Below are 21,307 nucleotides of genomic sequence, written 5' to 3'. Positions count from 1 at the left end.
AGGTTTTAATTGAACATCTGATAAAGAAGTTAGAGCCAGTGCTAGACCTTGAACTGGACCACTTTTTCTGTGTTACCATGCATTCCTCTGGTAGACCATGTATGCATTCTCTTCCCCTTGGCCTACACTGGAAGTTGCGTGCAGACAGTTTCTGTGTATACCAGTGGCTTCCTCTCTGTCTGAAGGTATTCACTGGCCACAGGTGAGTCTCAGCCAGTTTGAACATGGGCAAAAAGTAGTTAGTGCTGCCAGAGCTGCCATTAACCAAGGAGGGACTTGAAATGATGGATAAGTACCCTAGAATCCTTGCCCAGTGGTGGGATGAATCCAAGGTATCTCTCAATTCCCAGTTTCCCAGAGGTTTCCCAGCAAGACTGGGCCCCAGATGTCCATGGGGTAAACTATCTCACAGTCCCACCCGCTCATAATGTCTCTTGAGATGACTTCTCAGGTAAACTATTTGTACCCAAATATTTGGCTTAGGGTCTGTTTGGGAACGAACTCAACCTAAGACAACCTTCTTGCCTGGGAAGCCAGAGTACTATCCCAGCTTACCATTAACTAAATATATAATTTTCAGAAATTATTGAATCTCTCAGTTTCTCCATATTTTCACTTTGGAAATAAAAGTGTTGAGCCAGTTGATTTTTAGTGTTCCTTCCAGTCATGGTTTTAATATTTCGATTAGTTTTGGAATGTGGAGCATTTCAGGCAAGGACAAGACTACAGGCAGTAGCATTGAACATCAGAGAGACGGATGTCGGCACTGGATGCCTGGAGTCTAAGGAGGAAGCCAGGAAGAGAAGGAGAGAAGTGGCAGAGAATGATAGGGTAGCCATAAGGGTGAATGACTTAGGGCAACTACGAGTAAAGGTCTCATCTGGAAACCAGGAACAGAGCCTTCATTGAGGTTAGGCTGTCTAGGGTCTTCATAGTCTGCCAATTACCTGAAAGGTTTTGCACTTTGCTCTGGAAGATTTAGAATGAATGGAATGGAAAGTATCTGACTAGTATTGTAATAAAATTTGAATAGATTGTCCATTACTTGAAAATGTGCCTTTTCTGATGAATATGAAATTGCTTTGAAGAGCATAATTTGAAACAAAAAGAAAGCAACAGAACTATATGCAAGTTGATTATGTAATCATTTACATCTAGGATTTATTCATATAAGTGCGTAAGGAAAAGCAGAAGGAATTGGTTTGCTGACACAGAAAGCGAGGCCATCTTCCACCTTTAACTGTTTAAACCCACTTCACAATATATTATTTTTTTAATAAAATTAAGACAATGGAAAAACATATTACATAGCTAAGAGAAAGCCTGACAGTTGATAATTCTCTTTTGTTACTTGAAGTAATTACAATGAGGAGAAAATTTTTTGACAAAATCAAACAATTTATAAAGGAGTTGAATTTATTTAAATGGGAAACATGTATGTTTTCTTAGAAGTATACACTAAAAGGAGTAAATTTTTATTTTGTTAGTCTTTCCAAGCTTCATAAAACAGAAGAAGGGATAAATGTTCTTTCTTTAGGTAACTGAATTCAAACTAAAGCTTTATTTAAATAATCACTGATTTACTTTGCAGCTCTTCTTCCCAAGGATTGTTAGTGAATGAAAATAAGAAAATTACTCCTTCTGACAGTGAAATACATCAGTAACCTTGGAGTAGTCAGAAAGTAACTGCACCCTGCTGCATCACCATGCTTCTCACCTAATATAACATTTAGTTTTTTTAGCTTCATATCCATAGACAGTACATCCTTGAGTCATCCTCTTTATTTTTTTAAGAGATGATTACAGATGACAGAATTAAAGAAGAGATTCAGGTTTTGTTGCTGGGAATGGATTTAGATTCTGCTCGGGTCAGAGGACTCTGGCGTGTGCGTGCCCTCTTGCGTGCTCTCTCTCTCTCTCTCCTTGCAAGTACACCATGCATATTACAGATATGCTTCTCTCTGTTCTGTGGCAGCATCCTTTGCTATCTTCATTTCAACAGCATTTTATTACAAGGCAGGCTAGAAATTGAACCACTGTAAAATGCCATGGAAATAAGTCACTTTTACTGAATCTGCCAATTAGGCAAGGTAAAACGATCGATCCTATATTGGTGGTTACTATTAAATCTAGCCAAACTGTTAACTCGGGGTAACTGGGAAAAGTTCAATTTGCTGCAAAATTTGGAAGAGACCAGTCATTCTTCATAGCTATTGCTTTGGGGAAAGAATTTAGAGGTTTACTTTAGATCTGAGTCACCCAAAAGTGATTCTCTTGGGAGTGAACAAATTGAAGCTCTCAATCTTCTTGTGAAGGAACACGTCAGAAATAATTCCGGTTGGTTATTTCTGTCTTAAGAGAAAGATTTTATTAGTGATGTTGATAAGGAATGAAAGGATTTCCCTAGAAGGAGTGACAATATTATTGAGGACAATGAAAGTCTTATGTGGGCTTGAACTTTCATTAATGGGAAAGCAGTTTTCTATTTTGGAGGGTATTTTAATCAAAAAGAAAATAATTGACTCGGGAATCTTGTCTTGTAGCACAGTCACACTGAGATGAGGTTTAAAGCTTAGTTTACTAGCTGTTACCAATTCTTATGAGAGGTTTAGACTTTTGTTATTAGTTACACTGACTTAGTAACAACATCAACAAAATACTTAGCATACAAGTTATTAGAATTTGCAGGTATCATTGTGACATGTGCACTGTGTTACTTCAGTAAATGTTCTTTGTTAAGTACTGATTAACACAAATTAAATGACCTCTTAGAAGCTCAGTCACCTATCCTTTCCTTGAAGCTTAGTTAATCACAAACATTTGGATTGCCAAGATTGTGAAATATCCTCTTCTGGTGACCTTTAAAATGATCTAGATAGTAATGTAATGGGAAGATTTAGGTGTAATCCTGCCAAAGGATTTGACATTTCATTTCATTCCATTGAATTTTATTCCATATCACTGAACAAACACTTATTAAAGCAAAATAGCTGCTGTGAAGAATACAGAGACCTACTGTTTATGGAATCTTCCTCCAGAAGCTCACATGCTAGTACATCAGATAATGACACAGAAAACAAGTGACCATTATACAAGGCATAATATGTCAGATGGCTTGAGAATGTTAGAAACAGTGATTTGCTGGGCAAAGGAAATGAGGTGGGGTAATAAAAGGTATGTCACTTGCCTAGGTAATGTGCTGCACTCTGCTCACTGCTGTAGGACCACAGCCTGATCATGGAGGGTCTTGATCTCAACACAAGCATTTGGAGCTAGTCTGTGGGCAATAGGGAGCCATTACTGATGATAAATGAAACTGAGGAGAGTGGCAATTTAGGAAAATTTATCTTATATTTTAGGAACACATATCTTGTAAGATAAACTAGAGCACAGATGAACAGGAGGCCAGAATATGTTAGGAACATACTGCATTAAGTATATAGAGCCTGAATCAAAGCAATGTCAATGAAAATTGTTTAAAAAATGTTTTGGAAATCAACAGCAGAACCAAAGAGACTAGATTTAGGGAATTATCACAGAGTTCAAAATAATAGTTTCTGAGACTGGGCAATTGGGAGGCCAAAGTTGGATTTTTAAAAAATAGGCAATACTAAGAGAGAAATGCAATAATTGGGAGGAGCATGAGTGATTCTGAAAAGCCTAAGAATGCCATAGAATCAAGTAGTGCTTTTAGTGACTAATAAGCTCTCTTACATCTTTAGCAAGATTAAAAGTACATGTTATTAGTTACTGCTATGAAATTCCATTTTATTTCCTATTTTTTGCCCGCATAAGTGCTTAATGAATGTTTGATGGCTATATCAGTAAAGGTAAACAATATAATTGGTAAAAAAAAAAAAAATACTATGCTACAGCCAGAGAACCAGAGAGACCTCTCTTGTGTTTCCCCAATGTCTAGCCAAGTATTTAGCACATAATTGATGCTCAGTAAATGGTTTTTGGATCAAATGCTTTAAATAATTCTGACTACTTCTATCACACACAGAAGCTTCATCATTGCTTCCACTCTGACAGACATGAAACTTACAATTTAAATAAACAGTAAAAAAAAAATTGTGAGTTGGGTCAAGAAAACAACTTATATAGGTGAAGAAGGAACACATCTTTAAAGCAACTTACATGGAGATATTATCTCTGGTGCCCTCTCACTAACTCTGGCTTTTTTTCATTCCTCTCTCCCTGTTTCATTCTCTGTTCAAATATCTTAATGGTTATAACCCTGGCATCTTTTTATAAATGTCACAGAAGATGCTACCAGCAGTCATACTTGTGTTTGTCCATAGAAATCAGGCATGTGAGCCTTGGTTATGCGGAAAAGGAAAACCATTCAATGGAATCAAATCCTCAACTGGCTACCTACCACAGCTGGCCAATTCATGAGGAATATTTGCACAGTGGACCAGCCAAAGAAGCTATAGTGTCTGTAATCCTACAACTTTGTTTTTAAATTTGTGTGTGTTAGGTTGAACTTGTGAGTTAGGTTGAACTTCCTATAAATTATAAGGACTCTTTTTTGTCCTTATGGCCTCAGTCTTAGGCTTGATCAAGTCTTGCTTGCCCCTTTAAGCTGGGCTTACAACTTAACCTTTCTTCCAAGATTTTTACTTAGAAAGGAGAGAGAAGGCCTAGAAGTGTTATTCTGTCTCTTTCTTTGGTTTCCATATGGACCTTACTTGACCTTCATGGGGCAGTGAATAAGAACCATGGGAGAAGAGCATGCATCCTCTAGGTGGGAGATGGCATGATCATATCAATAGACAGCATTATGACGAACAGGTTTCAAGAGAGAATATCCAAATAGGAAAGATTCATGAGAGAAAAGTAAGAAAAAAATGTAGTATACAAAGAAACTAAGCCGTTTAGATAAAAGTAACTTGAACTTCCTGTTAATACTCAAAACCTTATATTAAACACAATTTTTGTGATTAGCATTTGTCACTAAGACATACCAATGTTAACATTACTTTCAAACAGTAAGAGCATATAGGAGGACCTAACTATTATGTGTGTGTTTTTAAAGCAAGCTTCGTGATAGTAGTTTTTCAAATGTAATAGGTTGAATTCAAGTATTACTAGAGGGGTAAAACCTGATACTCAACTGAGTATACACACATATGCATACACTTACACACAGGAGTTTTTAAGTTTCTATTCATGTGCCTTATGAGTTATAAGAAACATGTATCTATCTCTTATGCTTATATGAGCTATATTAATATCTCTTATATGAGAGGCAGTATGTCACAGATTCTGAAGCCAGACTGCCTAGGTTCAAAATATAGCTCTATCACTTGTGAGCTGAATGACTTTGCAAAAGTTACTTAAGCATTTTGTGCCTCAGTTTCCCCAAGTATGAATCAGGGTGGTGATGATGATGATGATACCTATCTTATAGGGTTGATAAAAATATTTACTACATAATTGCATAAAAAGCACTTAGAATAATACTTGATACCCAGAATTATATAAAGTATCTTAGCTGTTATTATTATATAAGACATGACTTTTACTCAAGCAAAGTTGATTTGTATGGTAATAAAATTCTTTTGGCATAAAGAAGTGGCAAGTTAATGTAAAAATGGACAACATTACGCTTTATGGTCTACAGAGTAGTGTATGCATGATACTCAGTTTTAATTTTTTTAATCTAGTTGAGAAGACATCTAATTTCCCATCAACATACTATAAAGAAAGCAGCAGATTCCAAGGGTAACTTCTCATATTAGATAACGCCATTAATTTAATTTAATTAAAAAATAATAATGCAATCCATACCCATGTCCTTATTTTCACAGATCAAGTGATTCCAGCTAACAGGTAACTAATTAGCAACTGTTGAGCACTGATTCAGTAACATGGCTCAAAATGTTACAGCCCTGTTTTAAAGTACATCAGTGCATCTACTAAAATGTAATTATCCAAGACCCCCTCATCTTAGAGATACCCAGTTTATTTTTTATACTTAATTTCTCCTGTAATGCTTACTTATTAGAAGTTTCTGCCCTCTGGGGAGGGTAAAGCAAGAAGGAAAAAGACCCTATCTCTCACTTAATCGAGTTGGTCTCAGCTAAAGTATCTTTATTTTCCTGAACCAATACAAATTAATTTCAGTTGCCTTCCATAGGTAATGCAACATTAATAATGTAAAGGAATTATTTAAGTATATAAAACATTTTAGAATGCATTTTAGGGGAAAATTCTTCACAAGAAAGCCACAACTGATATGATAATACGAATTTTAAGAAAATATTTTTTCTTGAAAAATAAGTTCATGTATCTTATAACAAAATGCATGACCATAAATCTAATTTCATGTAAAAATAATGTTGAATACTTCATTATGTATATTTCTAAGGAATATAAAATTGTTAACTACAGTATACTATCATTTTATGTTTAATATTTCTGTTATGAACAGAATGATTTCTAGTAGTACAACTGGTAGTACTCTGTTACTCAGTGGAACTACATTTTTCAGAGATAATTTATACTGGATAATATTTAATATTCCATTAACAAAGATCTAGGTCATATCTAGTGAGAATGAGAAAACTACTGAAGCACATATTTTTGTATGATGTTCTATAGTTTCAGCACACTGAGAATATTTAGTAATTAAAGATACATAATATAATTATCAAGGGTATTGGGAATAAATACTGATGCCCAGAGGAGCTATTTCCATGCATCTTAGTGTAAGAACAAAATGATAAGGCGACGATGTCAGAAATAGAAGAAAATAAGCATTTCTTCACTACCTATCAATTCTACTAAGTACTGCAGTCGCTGATTTTAATGTACTATCTCATTTCACTCCAGTACTAAACCTGTCCTGGAGGGATTTAAATCCCTAATTTGTGGATAAATAAATGTATTCAGAGGGATTGAGTTGCCTAAGGTAACTTAAATAGTACTTCGTAGACTTGAGCTTGTCGTCTTGACCTGTCTGCCTTTGAACCCAGACTCTTTTCGTCTATTCTGAGATTCCATTGACTTTGATTACAGTGGTGATCCTAGAGGCTAGAGCAAATGCAGAGAGTAGCAAAGAGATTAGAGAAGTATGGCACTCGGTCCCTCAGGCTTGGGAATATCTAGATGGAAAAGATGGAGAGACTGGGTGCATACAAGTCCTTAAACTTAGAATACGCAGTAGGGAAAGAGAACACATTAGTAGTGGCTGTGTATGAAATGCTCAGAGTCAAGATGCTTAAGGAAGTGATTTTTCAACATTAATCCTGAAGCTCTTTCTTTAAAATTAGGGCAAAAGGGACTAGAAAGGGAATATTGAAGAAAATGGGCTCATCATGAGAATGGCGGTAATGTTTGAACTGGAAGATAATCAGTAGCATTGAATGTTACATCTACATACTAGCCAATCAATGCAGATAACTTCCTCTGTGGTACACTTGAAACCTTCCACCCCAGCCCTCTCTCCCAATAATCCTGTTCTCTTCTTTTTCAATAATTATTTTCAGGCTAATGACATTTTGTAATTATTTATTAGATTTTCTTGGTGTTCACTTTAATTTCTGATTTCAATGATATAACTATATGTAGGATGTATGGATAGATGCATGCATGCATGGACTGTAGAGGGAGGAGGAAAGTTAGGAGAATTGAGGGCTATTATTCAATGATTAGGATCTATCACTCATGAGATATTTCCTCACTCCATGAAATAGCTCCTCTGACCATGGTAATTTTTCAGCAACGTATGAGACCACTTGATCAATTAGTTTAAAGCTACTGTTGTTAGTCTCATGTAAATAATTTGGAAGTTAAAGTCTTATTTAAGGATTTAAAATGTATTATATATTTCTTCAGATCCTAAAGCTTTACTGTAACTTGAGCCCTTCTTTTCCTGGATTTCCAAAACCACATTCCATTTCTGTACATAGAATACTTATTGGAGGATGATGACAGCATGAATAAGATGAGGGTGAATTAGGTAAATATTGGGTTCTTGCAGTATGGTTTAAAGTCTTTGTTCTGAATGTGTCTAAATATGAGTTTTTAGATCTAACTAGCTGTTAGTATTTATTGTGTACCAGGCAAGGTGTTAACCAATTGTAGCTTATTCATTCTTCCTAACCATCTAATGAAGAAGGTACCCTTATTATCCCGATTTTGAAAATTAGGAAGCTGAGGCTTGGTGTGGTCGGAAACTTTCACAAGGTCACATAGCTGGTTAGCAATACATGCAGGAATCAAACTCATAAAATCTGACGTTAGATCCCACACCTTTAAACATGCACATATTTTTGTCACTCTGTCATCCATATTATGTCCTTTTCTACTTATATTTGGAAAGATGTAGGGGTACATTAATGGTCAGCTCTGTTTTTAAAACAGTTTTCCACATTTACTGAGCCCCCTTCCTGGGATTGGTAAGCATTGGGTGCTTTTAAAATCTTTAAAACATCATAGAAATGGTGTTTAGGCCCCCCCCCCCTTTGGTAGCTTAGGATTTAGAAGAAATATAAACATTTATTTTTAACAAAAAGGTTAAAAAAATGGGTTTGCTATAAAGACTAAGATAACTATGCAAGAATGTTTAAGTAAGTGGGTATCAAAATAAAAGCTCTTCTAGGAGAGCCTGTTGAGGAAGCCTATTTAAAATATTTAACAAATTTATAACAAAATTACATACTATAAATAGATCCTCATGGGGAACTAGACAGTACTGTGACCAGTCAGGCTTAGTAAAGTGAATATTGGACTGAAAATAAAATGGCAAGTCATTTCCAGATCATTTCATTCAGGGAATAGATAGAATAAGGAATACAGAGCCTAGCCCAGTGCAGAGGTGATGGAAAGAAGGACGTAAAATGACCATAAGAGAAAAAATAACGAGAATGATATACTGCCTACCCCCCCCCATCATTTCCTAAGAAATCATAAAGTTTTCTGATTTGCCTGGGATGCTTTTATTTGAAAATAAAATCAATTCACATCCAGATGTATTGCATTAGCTAATTGTTCATGAGTATCTAGGGATTTTTTGGTTCCTGAGCTGGATTTTCTAAGATAGTGCTTTCCTAAATGTTAGACTTATCCCATGTTTGTAGAAACTCTTCTGGTTTCTTAAGATTTTTGCACATTTTATATTCAATTCAAGTTTTGTTCTCATCAGTCTTTCCTTTTGTGTACATTTATTTGGCTAAGCTAAAAACTATAAATCACTTAAACTTAATAGTTTACTAAGCATATTTTAATTATATTAATTTAAAGTGTTATGTGGGAGTAGATGGCTTTAGAATCCATGCATAACCCATGATCTGTGTTGTTTCTAGGGGTGTGTGTGTGTGTGTGTGTGTGTGTGTGTGTGTGTGTGTGTGTGTGTGTAGGACCTGCAAGTGTTGGTAATTTCCTGTTGGTTAATCATTGAAGTAGAAGGAGTAATAAACTATGCATATAGGCAACCACAGTCCTTTCCTGTTTCATGTTGTTGAGCATATACTCTGACCAAGGGAAGTATAGTATACCCTCCTATAGAACTTACTGGAGATCTAACCTTGTTTTTGTTTTCTGTTACTCTACCTTTCTATTAATTGTTGTTCTTCACCTCTAAGTGTCAAATCTAATAATTCCCTAGCCTTACATATTTCCATGCCTTTATTTTCCAAACAGTATTTCACATGTATGCTAACAAAGGATAAAATAGCATAAGTCTGAAGTAAACATTGAAGTGACTCTTCAGTGGTTGTCCTAAGCCAGATTTTGAAGACCAACTTGACATGGGTCAGAGCAAGAATTCGGTACCACTGAAACATTTGAAGGAAATAGAGAAAAGTCATATTTAAATCATAAGATGTGAATATGTACTAAGGGAACAACAAATTTGGTCAGATTCTTTAACTAGAGAATAATTTATAAGAAATAGGATTATTTGTTATACAGAGGTATAACAAAATCTAAGTTGGTCAAATCTAAGCATTTTTAATGTTAAATTTCACTGTTGGCCTTTTTTCTTGTCATAAGGAAAAAAAGGATTGTTAGTTGACATTAGAAAACAAACATTGCTGACATTTGTATCTAATAATGGTATAGAAATTTAATTAGGAGCATGACAGATTTTTTTAAATTTGATAAGTGTAACAATTGCATTACTCTAAGAAAAATACTGGCAAGAAATACATAATAAAATACCTAGTACGTATCTGTGTGTAAATAATTTATATTCTTTTAATAAAGAAAAACAGACTTTAACAATCATATATTACAGTATTTTAACCTGAAGACATTCTCTTCTGATAGGCAAAAATTTTAGTGTATTTCTCTGGGGATACATCTGTATTTGGAATAATTTGGCTCATATTTCAGTTTAATTAGCAAATCAACTGTAAATCTCCATTGTATAAATCCAGCTATGAGAAATTCAAATCCATAAGAAGTAAATATTTAATTAAAAATTAATTGTAAAATAGCTTTTAAAACTTTAATGTACTTTAAAAATTAGTTGCCTTGAGAATCCATGTTTTCTCAAAGAGGGAAGCAAGAGGGTGTACTTTATACCAATGATCAAGGCCCTTATTCATGGATACATAGGTTGGCAGAAAATTTTAACTTTTTAAACTAACCATTTTCTGTATGGCATTTTTGCTAATTCTAATAATCAACTTCATTTTAAAAAAATGAATTCTGGACATTGGATATTTTATAGTCTTTTGTCTTTTGCAAATAATAAGGGGATTAGCTAATACCATAATATTCATTAATATTTATTTTTGGAGCTGAGGTCTGGGAAAACAGGAAATGATTACAGTGTTGCAATAGCTCTGTCTTGCAGCTATTGAGTATGCTTAGAAAGGTCAGTTTAAGCTTTTCTGTTTTAATCCCTGATTAGGAGTAAAAGAAACCATATAATTTGAAAAAGTTGTAGAAGAGAAAAGGAGATACTGGAAATGACTTAAATCAAATAGAGTATATGCTAATTTACTGCAGTGCTATGCATTCTTCAAGATTTTCATCCACTGTTGAGAACCTTTCCCATATTCCTTTATTTCCCTCTACTGACTGTAAGTTCAGATGGTTCTCATGTTTGATTTTAAAGCTATTAACTCACAACTAGCTTTAGTGGTACTTTGTGTTAGCACGTCAGCAAAAGCATAACATGTAAACCCTTGATCACTATGGCAAGAATATAATTTCTGATTATAGAACAAATAGATAAGCAAAACAAAATCAGAAATCTAAGTACTGGAGAAAATAACTAGTATATTTGATCACATACGCTTTAGAAAGATGCAACCTGAGTTTCAAAATAAGTACCTCATGGCTCAAACAATGATTCTCTCAGTTTCCTTTACTAAAAAATATGAAAACAATAAAAATGTAAAAAATGTGAATAGTATAGCATTATTTCCTAATTGTCTTTAATATATGTAATTAAATATACTCTCATACTTGAGTGATAGGAAAAAAGAATTGGCCAAATTAAACCAATTTATGATATATTGGCCACCAAGATATTATTTTAATTATTATTTTTAAAATTCCTGGCTGACACATTTGAAATGTTCCCAGTCCTAGCTTATATAACTCAGAAAACACAGACTTAACATGACTTTCAAGGGCAACTCTGAATGTTAATGTTTCCATTTTCAGCCTCATGGCAGAAAGAGTTTTATTAACCAGTGTAAGCTCTGGAATGTCAAAGGCGTGATAGGCAGTATAGACTCCACACACAAAATAGATGCATAGTCATTTTATTTTAAATTGCTTCACTTGAAAATGTACCGTGAAAATCTGGAGAGAGGAAGTAAAAGTAAGTGATTTTATATAGTGCTCTAAAATGTTGAGACTTGAAAAATAAAAGTCCTAGCATAAAAATGATCAAACATTTGAGTTTGTGATGTAGCTAATTCTAATACGTTCCCTTACGCCTGCCATAGGGTTCGAATAACTAAGAGCTAGTCTGATAGGTGCCAGGCATCATTGTTTCACAAGTAGGGATTCCAGGTGTTCCAGAAAGTAACAGGCTTTGTCCCAAACCTGCTTCTTCATTCTTGTATTATATAATAACATGTTCTAAGAGGCAGACTAGATGACTAGGAATTTTACAAACTCATTTAGGGATTTCCAGGTAATAATTAGTGTAGTGTGATAAGGCCCTGGAGGAACTGGACCTCCCAAGCAGGGTGTCTTGGATCTAGAGCAGCCTCCTCTGTTTAGTCCTCCTCTGTTTACTGTCTGTTTATTCCTCTGTTTACTCCTGTTTATCTTTACAAAAAATCTATACATTGTGATTTTTAAAAGATTGGAATACTGTTTTGGGTTATATGTGCTTGATAGTATAATTGTAATTACACTTAAAAAGAAGAATCTCGCCCATTAGATTGTAATCTTTATGCAGTCAGGAAGGGCCAAACTAATCTGTGAATATTGCCCTCACCCCTCCACATGGTGCTATTCATTTAACAAGAGTTTGTTTATCTTTAGTTGCTTGGAATATGTGGTGAGAAGGACAGGGGGCATCTCTGTTCTAGTGGATCTTATATTCCAGTAAGTAAAGACAAACAACAAATGACTAAACTAATACATAAGAAAAATCTGAGTGTGAAAATATTATGTTTAAAAAGTTATAGAAATCGTAACTAAGAAGCAAATTTAGAGAGCATCTTCATGAAAAGCCTCTCTGCGCAGGTGACACTTAAACTGAGTCCTGAATGATAAGAATGAGAGATTATTTAAAGATACAGAGGAAGAGCAATTGGGGTAGAGCAAATAGCTTGACACAGTGTGGAAGAGAGAGAAGACAAGTATGACTGAAACATAGTGTCAGAGGGCAAGAATGGTATGCAGTTAGATTAGAGAGGCAGGAAGGTGCTAGATCATATAAGGATTTCAGGTTCAAGGATCTGGATTTTTCCTCTTAGTGTGATGGGATTCCATTGGTTTTTATCCAGAGGAATGCCATCTGATTTATAGTTGAGCAGAGGAGAAGGAACCAACCAGCAAAGGAGCTAAAAAGCAGTTCTTAGTGAGGTAGGAGGATAATCAGGCAAGGGTGGTACATGAAGCTCAAGAAGAGAGAAGAGAGGATCAAGAATGAAGGAGTGGTTAATTAGGTTAGTAATCAAAATGTCAAGTAAGATGCTATCAAAAAATGGCTATTGGATTTGGAAAAGTGGAGATTGATGGCACCCTTTACAAGAGGTGTTTTAATGGGATAGTGGGTAAAGGGAATAGTAGGGTAAGGAAGTAGAAAGAGTAATGTAGAAAACAAAATATTTTTTAATGAAGAGGAACACATAATGAGGCAGTAGCGGGAGGGGTTTTTTGGGTCAAGAGTTTGTTTTGTTTTGTTTTGGTTGATAATGGAGAACTGTAGAGAAGGAGACATTGCAGATGCTTGAGGCAGCCAGGTATTTTAGGAGAAAAGTCCTTGATAAAGTGAGAGGAAGTGGGGTAACGGGCAGCATATCTTAGTATGCCTTTCTCAACAGATGCTTTCTCTCTATATACTTTCACATTCAATTGACAAAAACATGCAAATTTTGCTGAGCACCATAGCAGAAAATTTGCTTGAAATGGTTCCAGTCTAATAAAAAATTGTATTACCCAAAGCATGGCAGAAATAAATCACACTCATTTGGGAAGAAATGTTTCTGGCATACAGAGCAGGAGACTATTATTTTAATTTCTTTTTAAAAAAAACTTATCTTTCAGGTGCTTCAAGAAGACCTGGAACAGGAACAAGTCAGGGTGAATTCTCTCACGCACATGGTGGTGGTGGTTGATGAATCTAGTGGCGATCATGCAACTGCTGCTTTGGAAAAACAACTTAAGGTCAGAGTATTTTCTTTAATACACTAAATATGTCATTCAAAATAATTAATTGCAATTCAGAAAATATTTAGAAAATTTAAAATGTAATTTGTATATTACAAATATTTAGAATGCAATGTATTCATTTAAACTCATTCAAATTATGTCCCATTTGTGGGATGTTTGTGCGTAATTCCTTTTCATTATACACTGTTTGCTCACACTAGCTTCCTGGCCTTTGGGGAAATATATAAATGCAGATCTGTTTTTTAATTATAGTTGAATAGCATGCATTAGATAACTGGTCAGAGGAATATTATTTATGCTCTCTTCAAACCTACGGTCTAAGAGAGGACAAAGGTAAAAAAACACAAAAAGGATCACATTCAGTCAAATAAGAAAAAATTTAACACCTTCAGTATATTTTTTCCTGGAAGCCTTCAGTTGTAGTCTCGATGAGGACATACATAGCAGGATGTTTAAGTCATGGAAGTTTTGTTGTAGGAGGTACTTAGCCTTTCAATCCCTCATTCAATCTGACTCATAGTAAGTGTGTCCTTGGAAACATAACTAGTATATATTAATAAAGGATAATGTGGATATTTTCATATTTTCATATTTATTTCCTAACTGGAAATGATAAAGTTTTGTTATAAGTTTTTTTTTTAATTTCAACAAAACATATATACATATACCAAAACATCAACATTAAGGGAAAATAACAACAGTTTATTGTTCTGAATGTGACACATACATTCACGTATTCACCCAACCACAGATTATATTTGAGGCATTCATTGTACCCACTACATGCTTGCCTTTCCTTTGTGATAGTTAGGAGCCAATAGTCTAACACGTCTGAGGATCCAATCAATGTGGGTTTAAATAGCTTTATAAGCCCAAGGTTTTTCTAAACCTAGTTTCTCTTACCTAACCTATAAAAAAGCCTTATCTCTGTTTTTTTTCTCTTTTTGTGTGAATTGTTTTTTTTATCCCAGTGATATGTCATTTCCTAAGGTTACTGTTTTAGACTGCCAATCTCCAACAATATTATCTCACTTTCCATCATTAAATGAAAAGAGACGAAACTGTTGAACTGCTACAGTTGAGCACTTAATGTATACTAGTGATTCATGTTAATTGCTTATGTTTCAATGAAATTGCAGGGATTACAGATCTAAAAAGGTTTATGACACCCAATATGATAGTGTATCATTGCATATATGATCAGATTTGTTGTACACAGACACACACACACACACACACGACTGGCTAAAGGACTGACAGGCCACTGCTACACCCATTTTAAGGAATTCCATAGTTCTGATACAATAGTGTTGTGACTATTTACAGATGGGTAAAAGTCTAATATTCAGTGTTTCTCAGAAATTTTCAGAAAAGATAAAAGAAGGCTGGGAGGCAGAGTTTAGAAGGGTGACTGGTTAAAAAAAAAATTAAGGCAGAAACTTTTCTAAGTCATAGAGTATTTCCAGTTAAAATAACAACTGAAAAACAGTCACTTTGGCACCATAAGACCTAATACAACTAGCTTTAGAATATAATTATTCCAAGGTGATGCCTGTGGGACTAGGCCACCTTGAAAAACAGTCCATAGCATTCACAGATGGTGACTGGGTTAGATCTTAGGTAGGATGAATTAAGAGTAGTGGCCCTGGGCTTCCCTGGTGGCGCAGTGGTTGAGAGTCTGCCTGCTAATGCAGGGGACACGGGTTCGAGCCCTGGTCTGGGAGGATCCCACATGCCGCAGAGCAGCTGGGCTCGTGCGCCACAATTACTGAGCCTGCGCGTCTGGAGCCTGTGCTCCGCAGCAAGAGAGGCTGCGATGGTGAGAGGCCCGTGCACCACGATGAAGAGTGGCCTCCGTTTGCCACAACTAGAGAAAGCCCTCGCACAGAAACGAAGACCCAACACAGCCATAAATAAATTAATTAATTAAAAAAAAAGTGGGACTCCTGATATTCATCCCACTTAAAAAAAAAAAAAAAGAAGAGTAGTGGCCCTAAGCTTTTCTATATGTATTATCCTATTTACGTACATTTTTTAGCTTATTTTCTGTCTTTATTTCTTGGACCCAGAAACATCTACTAAGATAGCTGCTCATGTATTGGCTATTCCCAGTTCACACAAACTCAGTCCACATTTGTATGTGATTGCCTGCCCCCTTAATTAGTGTTGACCGTAGCCTCCCAGCCTCCTCTTTTCCCCTCGACCCCCTTTCGCCTTTTGATACCCTCATTTCTGTTACTGTTTCCTGACTTTTAGATAATCTAGACTAGTGTCTAAAAGAGCAGAGTTAAAGGACTTAAGTGGTGAGAAGGCCCCCGCTTTAGCCTTTCTTTCTTCCTATTCCATCAGTCCCAGAGGAATCCATGCTTGAATTCTATGCCTTATTTAGCTGTTAATTGGAATTGCCCTGGAATGCTGGGTTCTCATTTGACTTTGGAATTTTGATGATTCTTTCTTAGGTTCTTTACGAGTAATATAATCTTGTGTTAACTAGTTTAATTTTTATAAAGAAAGAGAAGAGGTAGAGAAGTTGGTAGAAAAAGAGGAGGAGAGAAGAAATAATAAAGAATAAAAAGACAGATAAACAAATGCATTAGAGGAGTCACTTAAACAGCAACCCAGATATCCTCTGCATGTGACAAGAATTCCATGTATGCTTCAGAGACTGAGCTATCATGTTTCATACTGGGCCCTGAGGAATTCTGTTAGAAGTAATAGGAAGAATTTTAGGAAAGAGAAAAAGGTATATGGACTCAATACAAAAAGAGAAAAAAAAAACAACTGGCAGGAACCTGAGAAGAATGCTTTAGATCTTTTGTTGAAGCAAGGTCTGGTCATCCATAGCTGATTCCTGAAGACCTGTTAGTGTTGAACACTCACCCCACACCTTCTTTCTCCTCCATTGCCTCCCATGTCACCACACTGCCTTAATCCATTTCTCTCCAATTTGCTGAAGTACCAGAGCCTCAAAATGGATACCCAGTTGTCTTTAGTAAAGAGGTACAGATAGGGGAAAACTAGGAAAGATAGTCTTTGATTTAATTCAGTAACAGAGAGAGAGAGAGATGTTCTTACCATCTTGAGTTAGAACTCTAAAAATACTCCTCATGGAATATCTTTACATGTATTGACTTAGTTATTTGAACTCTATTATAAGTTAGATTTTCTCTAACTTTAAAAGACTTTTAGAAGTCTTTTTAAAAGGTTTGAAGAAAAAGAAAGTTAGGTCAGAACGTATGCTTAGGGATTCTGAAAGATGGCATGACTTATGAAGGATAATATTCTGAAAAGTGCAGTCTCTTGTAAATTAATTTGATTCTCTCAGAGGTTCAGCTTGTCCCTCAGCAATGTCACCACAGGTCAGAAACTTGTCCTTAACTTTAGAGATTTCTATGATATCAGTACACAGAGAACCCGATTTGTAAGCAGTGATGCCAGTTAACTAATTTTGTTGAGAAATAGCTTGGCTAAAAAACTAAGTTGCATAATTTATGTGGAGTCTTCAGTCATGGAATATATTACCATGCCTCTTTCATTTTTTTCGATGAGTACTTGTAATGTTCTTACTATGTCATAGGGATTATGCTGGGTAACAGAGGTGAAACAGTGAACAAAAAGAGAATTTTTTCTACCTTCCTGGGTCAGAAATGAGTAATTTGTGAGCATGTTGCCTTCCTTGGAACCTCAAAACAGTGGTAGCCATTTCTCAAGCTCCCTCTTTGAATTCAAATGCTGATTCCTTGTCACCCGTGGTCACCATGGTAGGCGTGGCAGTTGCTCTCTTGATACTTGCAGTCTAACAGAGGAAATAAGCACTAATGAAATATTTACAAAAATGAGCAGATATTTAAAATGGACGTAACTTATTTCTATGAAGGAAAGGAACAAAGTTTTGTGACAACAGATTAGTCTGACTTAAGCTGAAGCTTGAAGGCATGAAATGATTTCCTAGTAAAGTAATGTTTAAACTATGATCTAAAGGACACATTGGAGGGAACTGTATGAAGTGTGTGTATAAGGGGATTGGTGGAGATACATGCAGTTTCCAGGAAGGGGAAACAGTGTATCAAGTGAGCATAGCACCCTCAAGGGACTGAAAAAGGGCCAGTTTAGCTACAGATTGAGGTTCAGAAGAGTGGTGCTAGCGGAGGCTTGGTGGGTAGCTAGAATTAGTGTGTGATACTAAACTCTACCGTAATTCTTCAGTCAACAAACATGTATTGAGCAGCAGCTGTGTGCCAGGATGGTGGCTGGGACTACCATGGTGGGGATGGGTGGGGGCAACAGTCATGGTACCTACCCTCCTGGACCTGCACTAATTAAATGCAATTAAGTGTAAATTTCTGGGCATGATGAGTTCAATGTGACAGATATATATATTACTAGATGACTCACCTTTCTCTAGAAGGTAAGGAAAGGCCTACCTAAGTGGCCTTAAGTGAGATCTGAAGATTTAGTAGAAATTAATTAGGCAACAATAAAGAACAGGAAAGTGTTCCAGATAGGAGGACCATATTTATTCATTCATTTGACAAATATGTATTGAGTTCCTACTAGGTGCCAGCCAAAAGTCTAAGCTTTGAGGTTAAGTATGGACAAAACATAAATTGTTCCTCTATGAAGCAAGCATCAGAATAAATAAGCAAGCTTTATACTATGAAAGAGGTGCTAAAAACTATAAGGAAAAAATAGACTGGAGACGGAAGCAGTTTTACATGAAGCGGTCAAGGGAAAACTATGTTGAGAAGGTGGCATTTGAGGAAAAACTAAAACAAAATAAGGGAGGTGTTTTGGAGACACACAGGTCCTATCGGCCTTTCGCACTGGAAACTGAAAAAGACTATAGAACATAAAGAGAGCCTGTTGTTCTAGGGAGATAGTTGTTTCTAGTAAAAAAAAAAAAAAAAAAGAACCTGGTTAGGCCCATAGCTCTTACAGAAGATGCTCTAATTAAAACATTTTCCAAATAAAAGGTAGAGCTATTAAAATCCCATTTTTAGATATGTTCCTCTATACAAGTTAACACTTGAGAGTCCAACTAGATGTATTAAAGGTGTCTAAGGCCACAGACCCGTGAGAGTTTCTGGCATAGAAAAAGTGTTTGGATTATTTTGTTGAATGATGTTAATCTTAACGTTACTGTCTAAAATTTTGGAGAATTAAAGGTATATCAAAAGAATGGATACATACAAGCATCCTCTTTTGAAGAAGAGTAACCTGGAAAATACAGTTTTAGAGGAGATTATTAAACATAAGGCTGTGCACACATGTATAGTTTCTTACTCATCTGATGAAGTTAATAAACTTTATTGAATAAAGGAATAATTTTCAAAGATTAGAAAGGTCTCTTAAGAGCTAAGATACATTCACTAAAATCAAGACATGAAAACCAACTGGATATCAAATGACATTAAACGATTTGTGCAAATATTATGTGGTATTATCAAGATAAATTCTTTGGTGGCTATATTAAGTTGGTTGACCCAGTGGAATGGAATAAATATAAAATGTTTTGATTTCCCTGAAGTATTGTGCAAAGCCTCTCGTGGGATATCTATGGATAAGGTGAGCCTTCTTATTTCTATGTGGGTTGGTGGAGAACATCTGTGTTTTAATATATTCCTTCCTGTTATCTGATTTATGTGCCAGATAATTGGACTGAAAATGATTGGACTCCTTTATTCAACTTTCAGAGTCAGAAAGTTTGGGGACAGGAAGCCATTTGAGGATATAGTTGGGTCACTGTGTAAATTTCACCACCATGTGAGTGGTTAATGGATGAGTTCCTCTCCCAAATGACTAGAAATTTCATAGCAATGTCCTATGAAGTTAGAATGTCACATACAAGTGTCATATACTTGTCTTTCATGTTTTAAATCAGAAAAGGCATATTTACTGTTTGAAATTTTACTGCTTAAAAAAAAGCAGTACGGAGTCCCGGAGCCAGCGAGCCGGGCGCGCAGCTGCCCACTGGCACTGTGCCCGCCGCAGCCGAACCTGGCCCCTGCGGGAGCTTAACAGAGAGCGGGGATCGCGAGCCCCGGCCAGAGTGAGTGTGTGCGGCCGCCGCTGAGTCGGCACCTGGAGAACATGGAGAAATGGATGGAAGATAAGAGCAAAGCGAGACTTAGGCTTAAAAGCAGGTTGCTTGCTGCTTGAGGGCCAAATGCAAGTTTGAACTTTGTTCTCGGAAGACACAAGGGACTCCTTCCTAAGCCTGTAAATAAGCCCTGCCCTTGGTGCCTAAGGAAGGGGTTAGTGAAAGTCAGCCTGAGAGTCAACTAACTGCTGAACAGTTGTCAACAGGAAGACACTGGAACTCATCAAAAAAGATACCCCACATCCAAAGACCAAGGAGAAGTCACAATGAGACGGTAGGAGGGGTGCAATCACAATAAAATCAAATCCTATAAATGCTGGGTGGGTGACTCACAAACTGGAGAACACTTATACCACAGAAGTCCACCCACTGGAGTGAAGGTTCTGAGCACCACATCAGGCTTCCCAACTTGGGGGTCTGGCAATGGGAGGAGGAATTCCCAGAGAATCAAACTTTGAAGGCTAGTGGGATTTGATTGCAGGACTTCGACAGGACTGGGGGAAACAGAGCCTCCACTCTTGGAGGACACACAAAAAGTAGTGTTGCACATCAGGACCCAGGGGAAGGAGCAGTGACCCTACAGGAGGCTGATCCAGACCTACCTGCTAGTGTTGGAGGGTCTCCTGCAGAGGCGGGGGGTGGCTGTGTCTCACCATGAGGACAAGGTCACTGGCAGCAGAAGTTCCAGGAAGTACTCCTTGGTGTAAACCCTCCCAGAGTCCGCCATTAGCCCCACCAAAGAGCCCAGGTAGGCTCCAGTGTTGGGTCGCCTCAGGCCAAACAACCAACAGAGAGGGAACCCAGCCCCACCCATCAGCAGACAAGTGGATTAAAGTTTTACTGAGCTCTGCCCACCAGAGCAACAGCCAGCTCTACCCATCACCAGTCCCTCCCATCAGGAAACTTGCTCAAGCCTCTTAGATAGCCTCATCCACCAGAGGGCAGACAGCAGAAGCAAGAAGAACTACAGTTATGCAGCCTGTGGAACAAAAACCACATTCACAGAAATATAGACAAGATGAAAAGGCAGAGGGCTATGTACCAGATAAAGGAACAAGATAAAACCCCAGAAAAACAACTAAATGAAGTGGAGATAGGCAACCTTCCAGAAAAAGAATTCAGAATAATGATAGTGAAGATGATCCAGGACCTCGGAATAAGAATGGAGGCAAAGATCGAGAAGATGCAAGAAATGATTAACAAAGACCTAGAAGAATGAAAGAACAAAGAAACAGAGATGACCAATACAATAACTGAAATGAAAACTACACTAGAAGGAATCAATAGCAGAATAACTGAGGCAGAAGAACGGATAAGTGACTTGGAAGACAGAATGGTAGAATTCACTGCTGTGGAACAGACTAAAGAAAAAAGAAGGAAAAAAAAATG

The 21,307-nt window shown here is 36.5% G+C and overlaps 1 protein-coding gene across 8 annotated transcripts in view; it reads left to right on the top strand.

The window, feature by feature from the left end:
* Positions 1-21,307, top strand: part of DMD (dystrophin) — a 2,485,149-nt gene that overhangs the window by 972,000 nt on the left and 1,491,842 nt on the right. For all 8 annotated transcript variants that reach the window (XM_082378022.1, XM_082378021.1, XM_082378025.1 and 5 more), the window contains one exon: positions 13,693-13,812. In XM_082378022.1, coding sequence (XP_082234148.1) covers positions 13,693-13,812 — 120 coding nt within the window. The remainder of the gene's footprint in view (positions 1-13,692; positions 13,813-21,307) is intronic.

This window comes from Balaenoptera borealis (assembly GCF_965194805.1).
Source record: "Balaenoptera borealis genome assembly, chromosome: X".
Lineage (NCBI taxonomy): Eukaryota > Metazoa > Chordata > Mammalia > Artiodactyla > Balaenopteridae > Balaenoptera > Balaenoptera borealis.
This window is presented reverse-complemented; position numbering and strand designations above follow the sequence as displayed.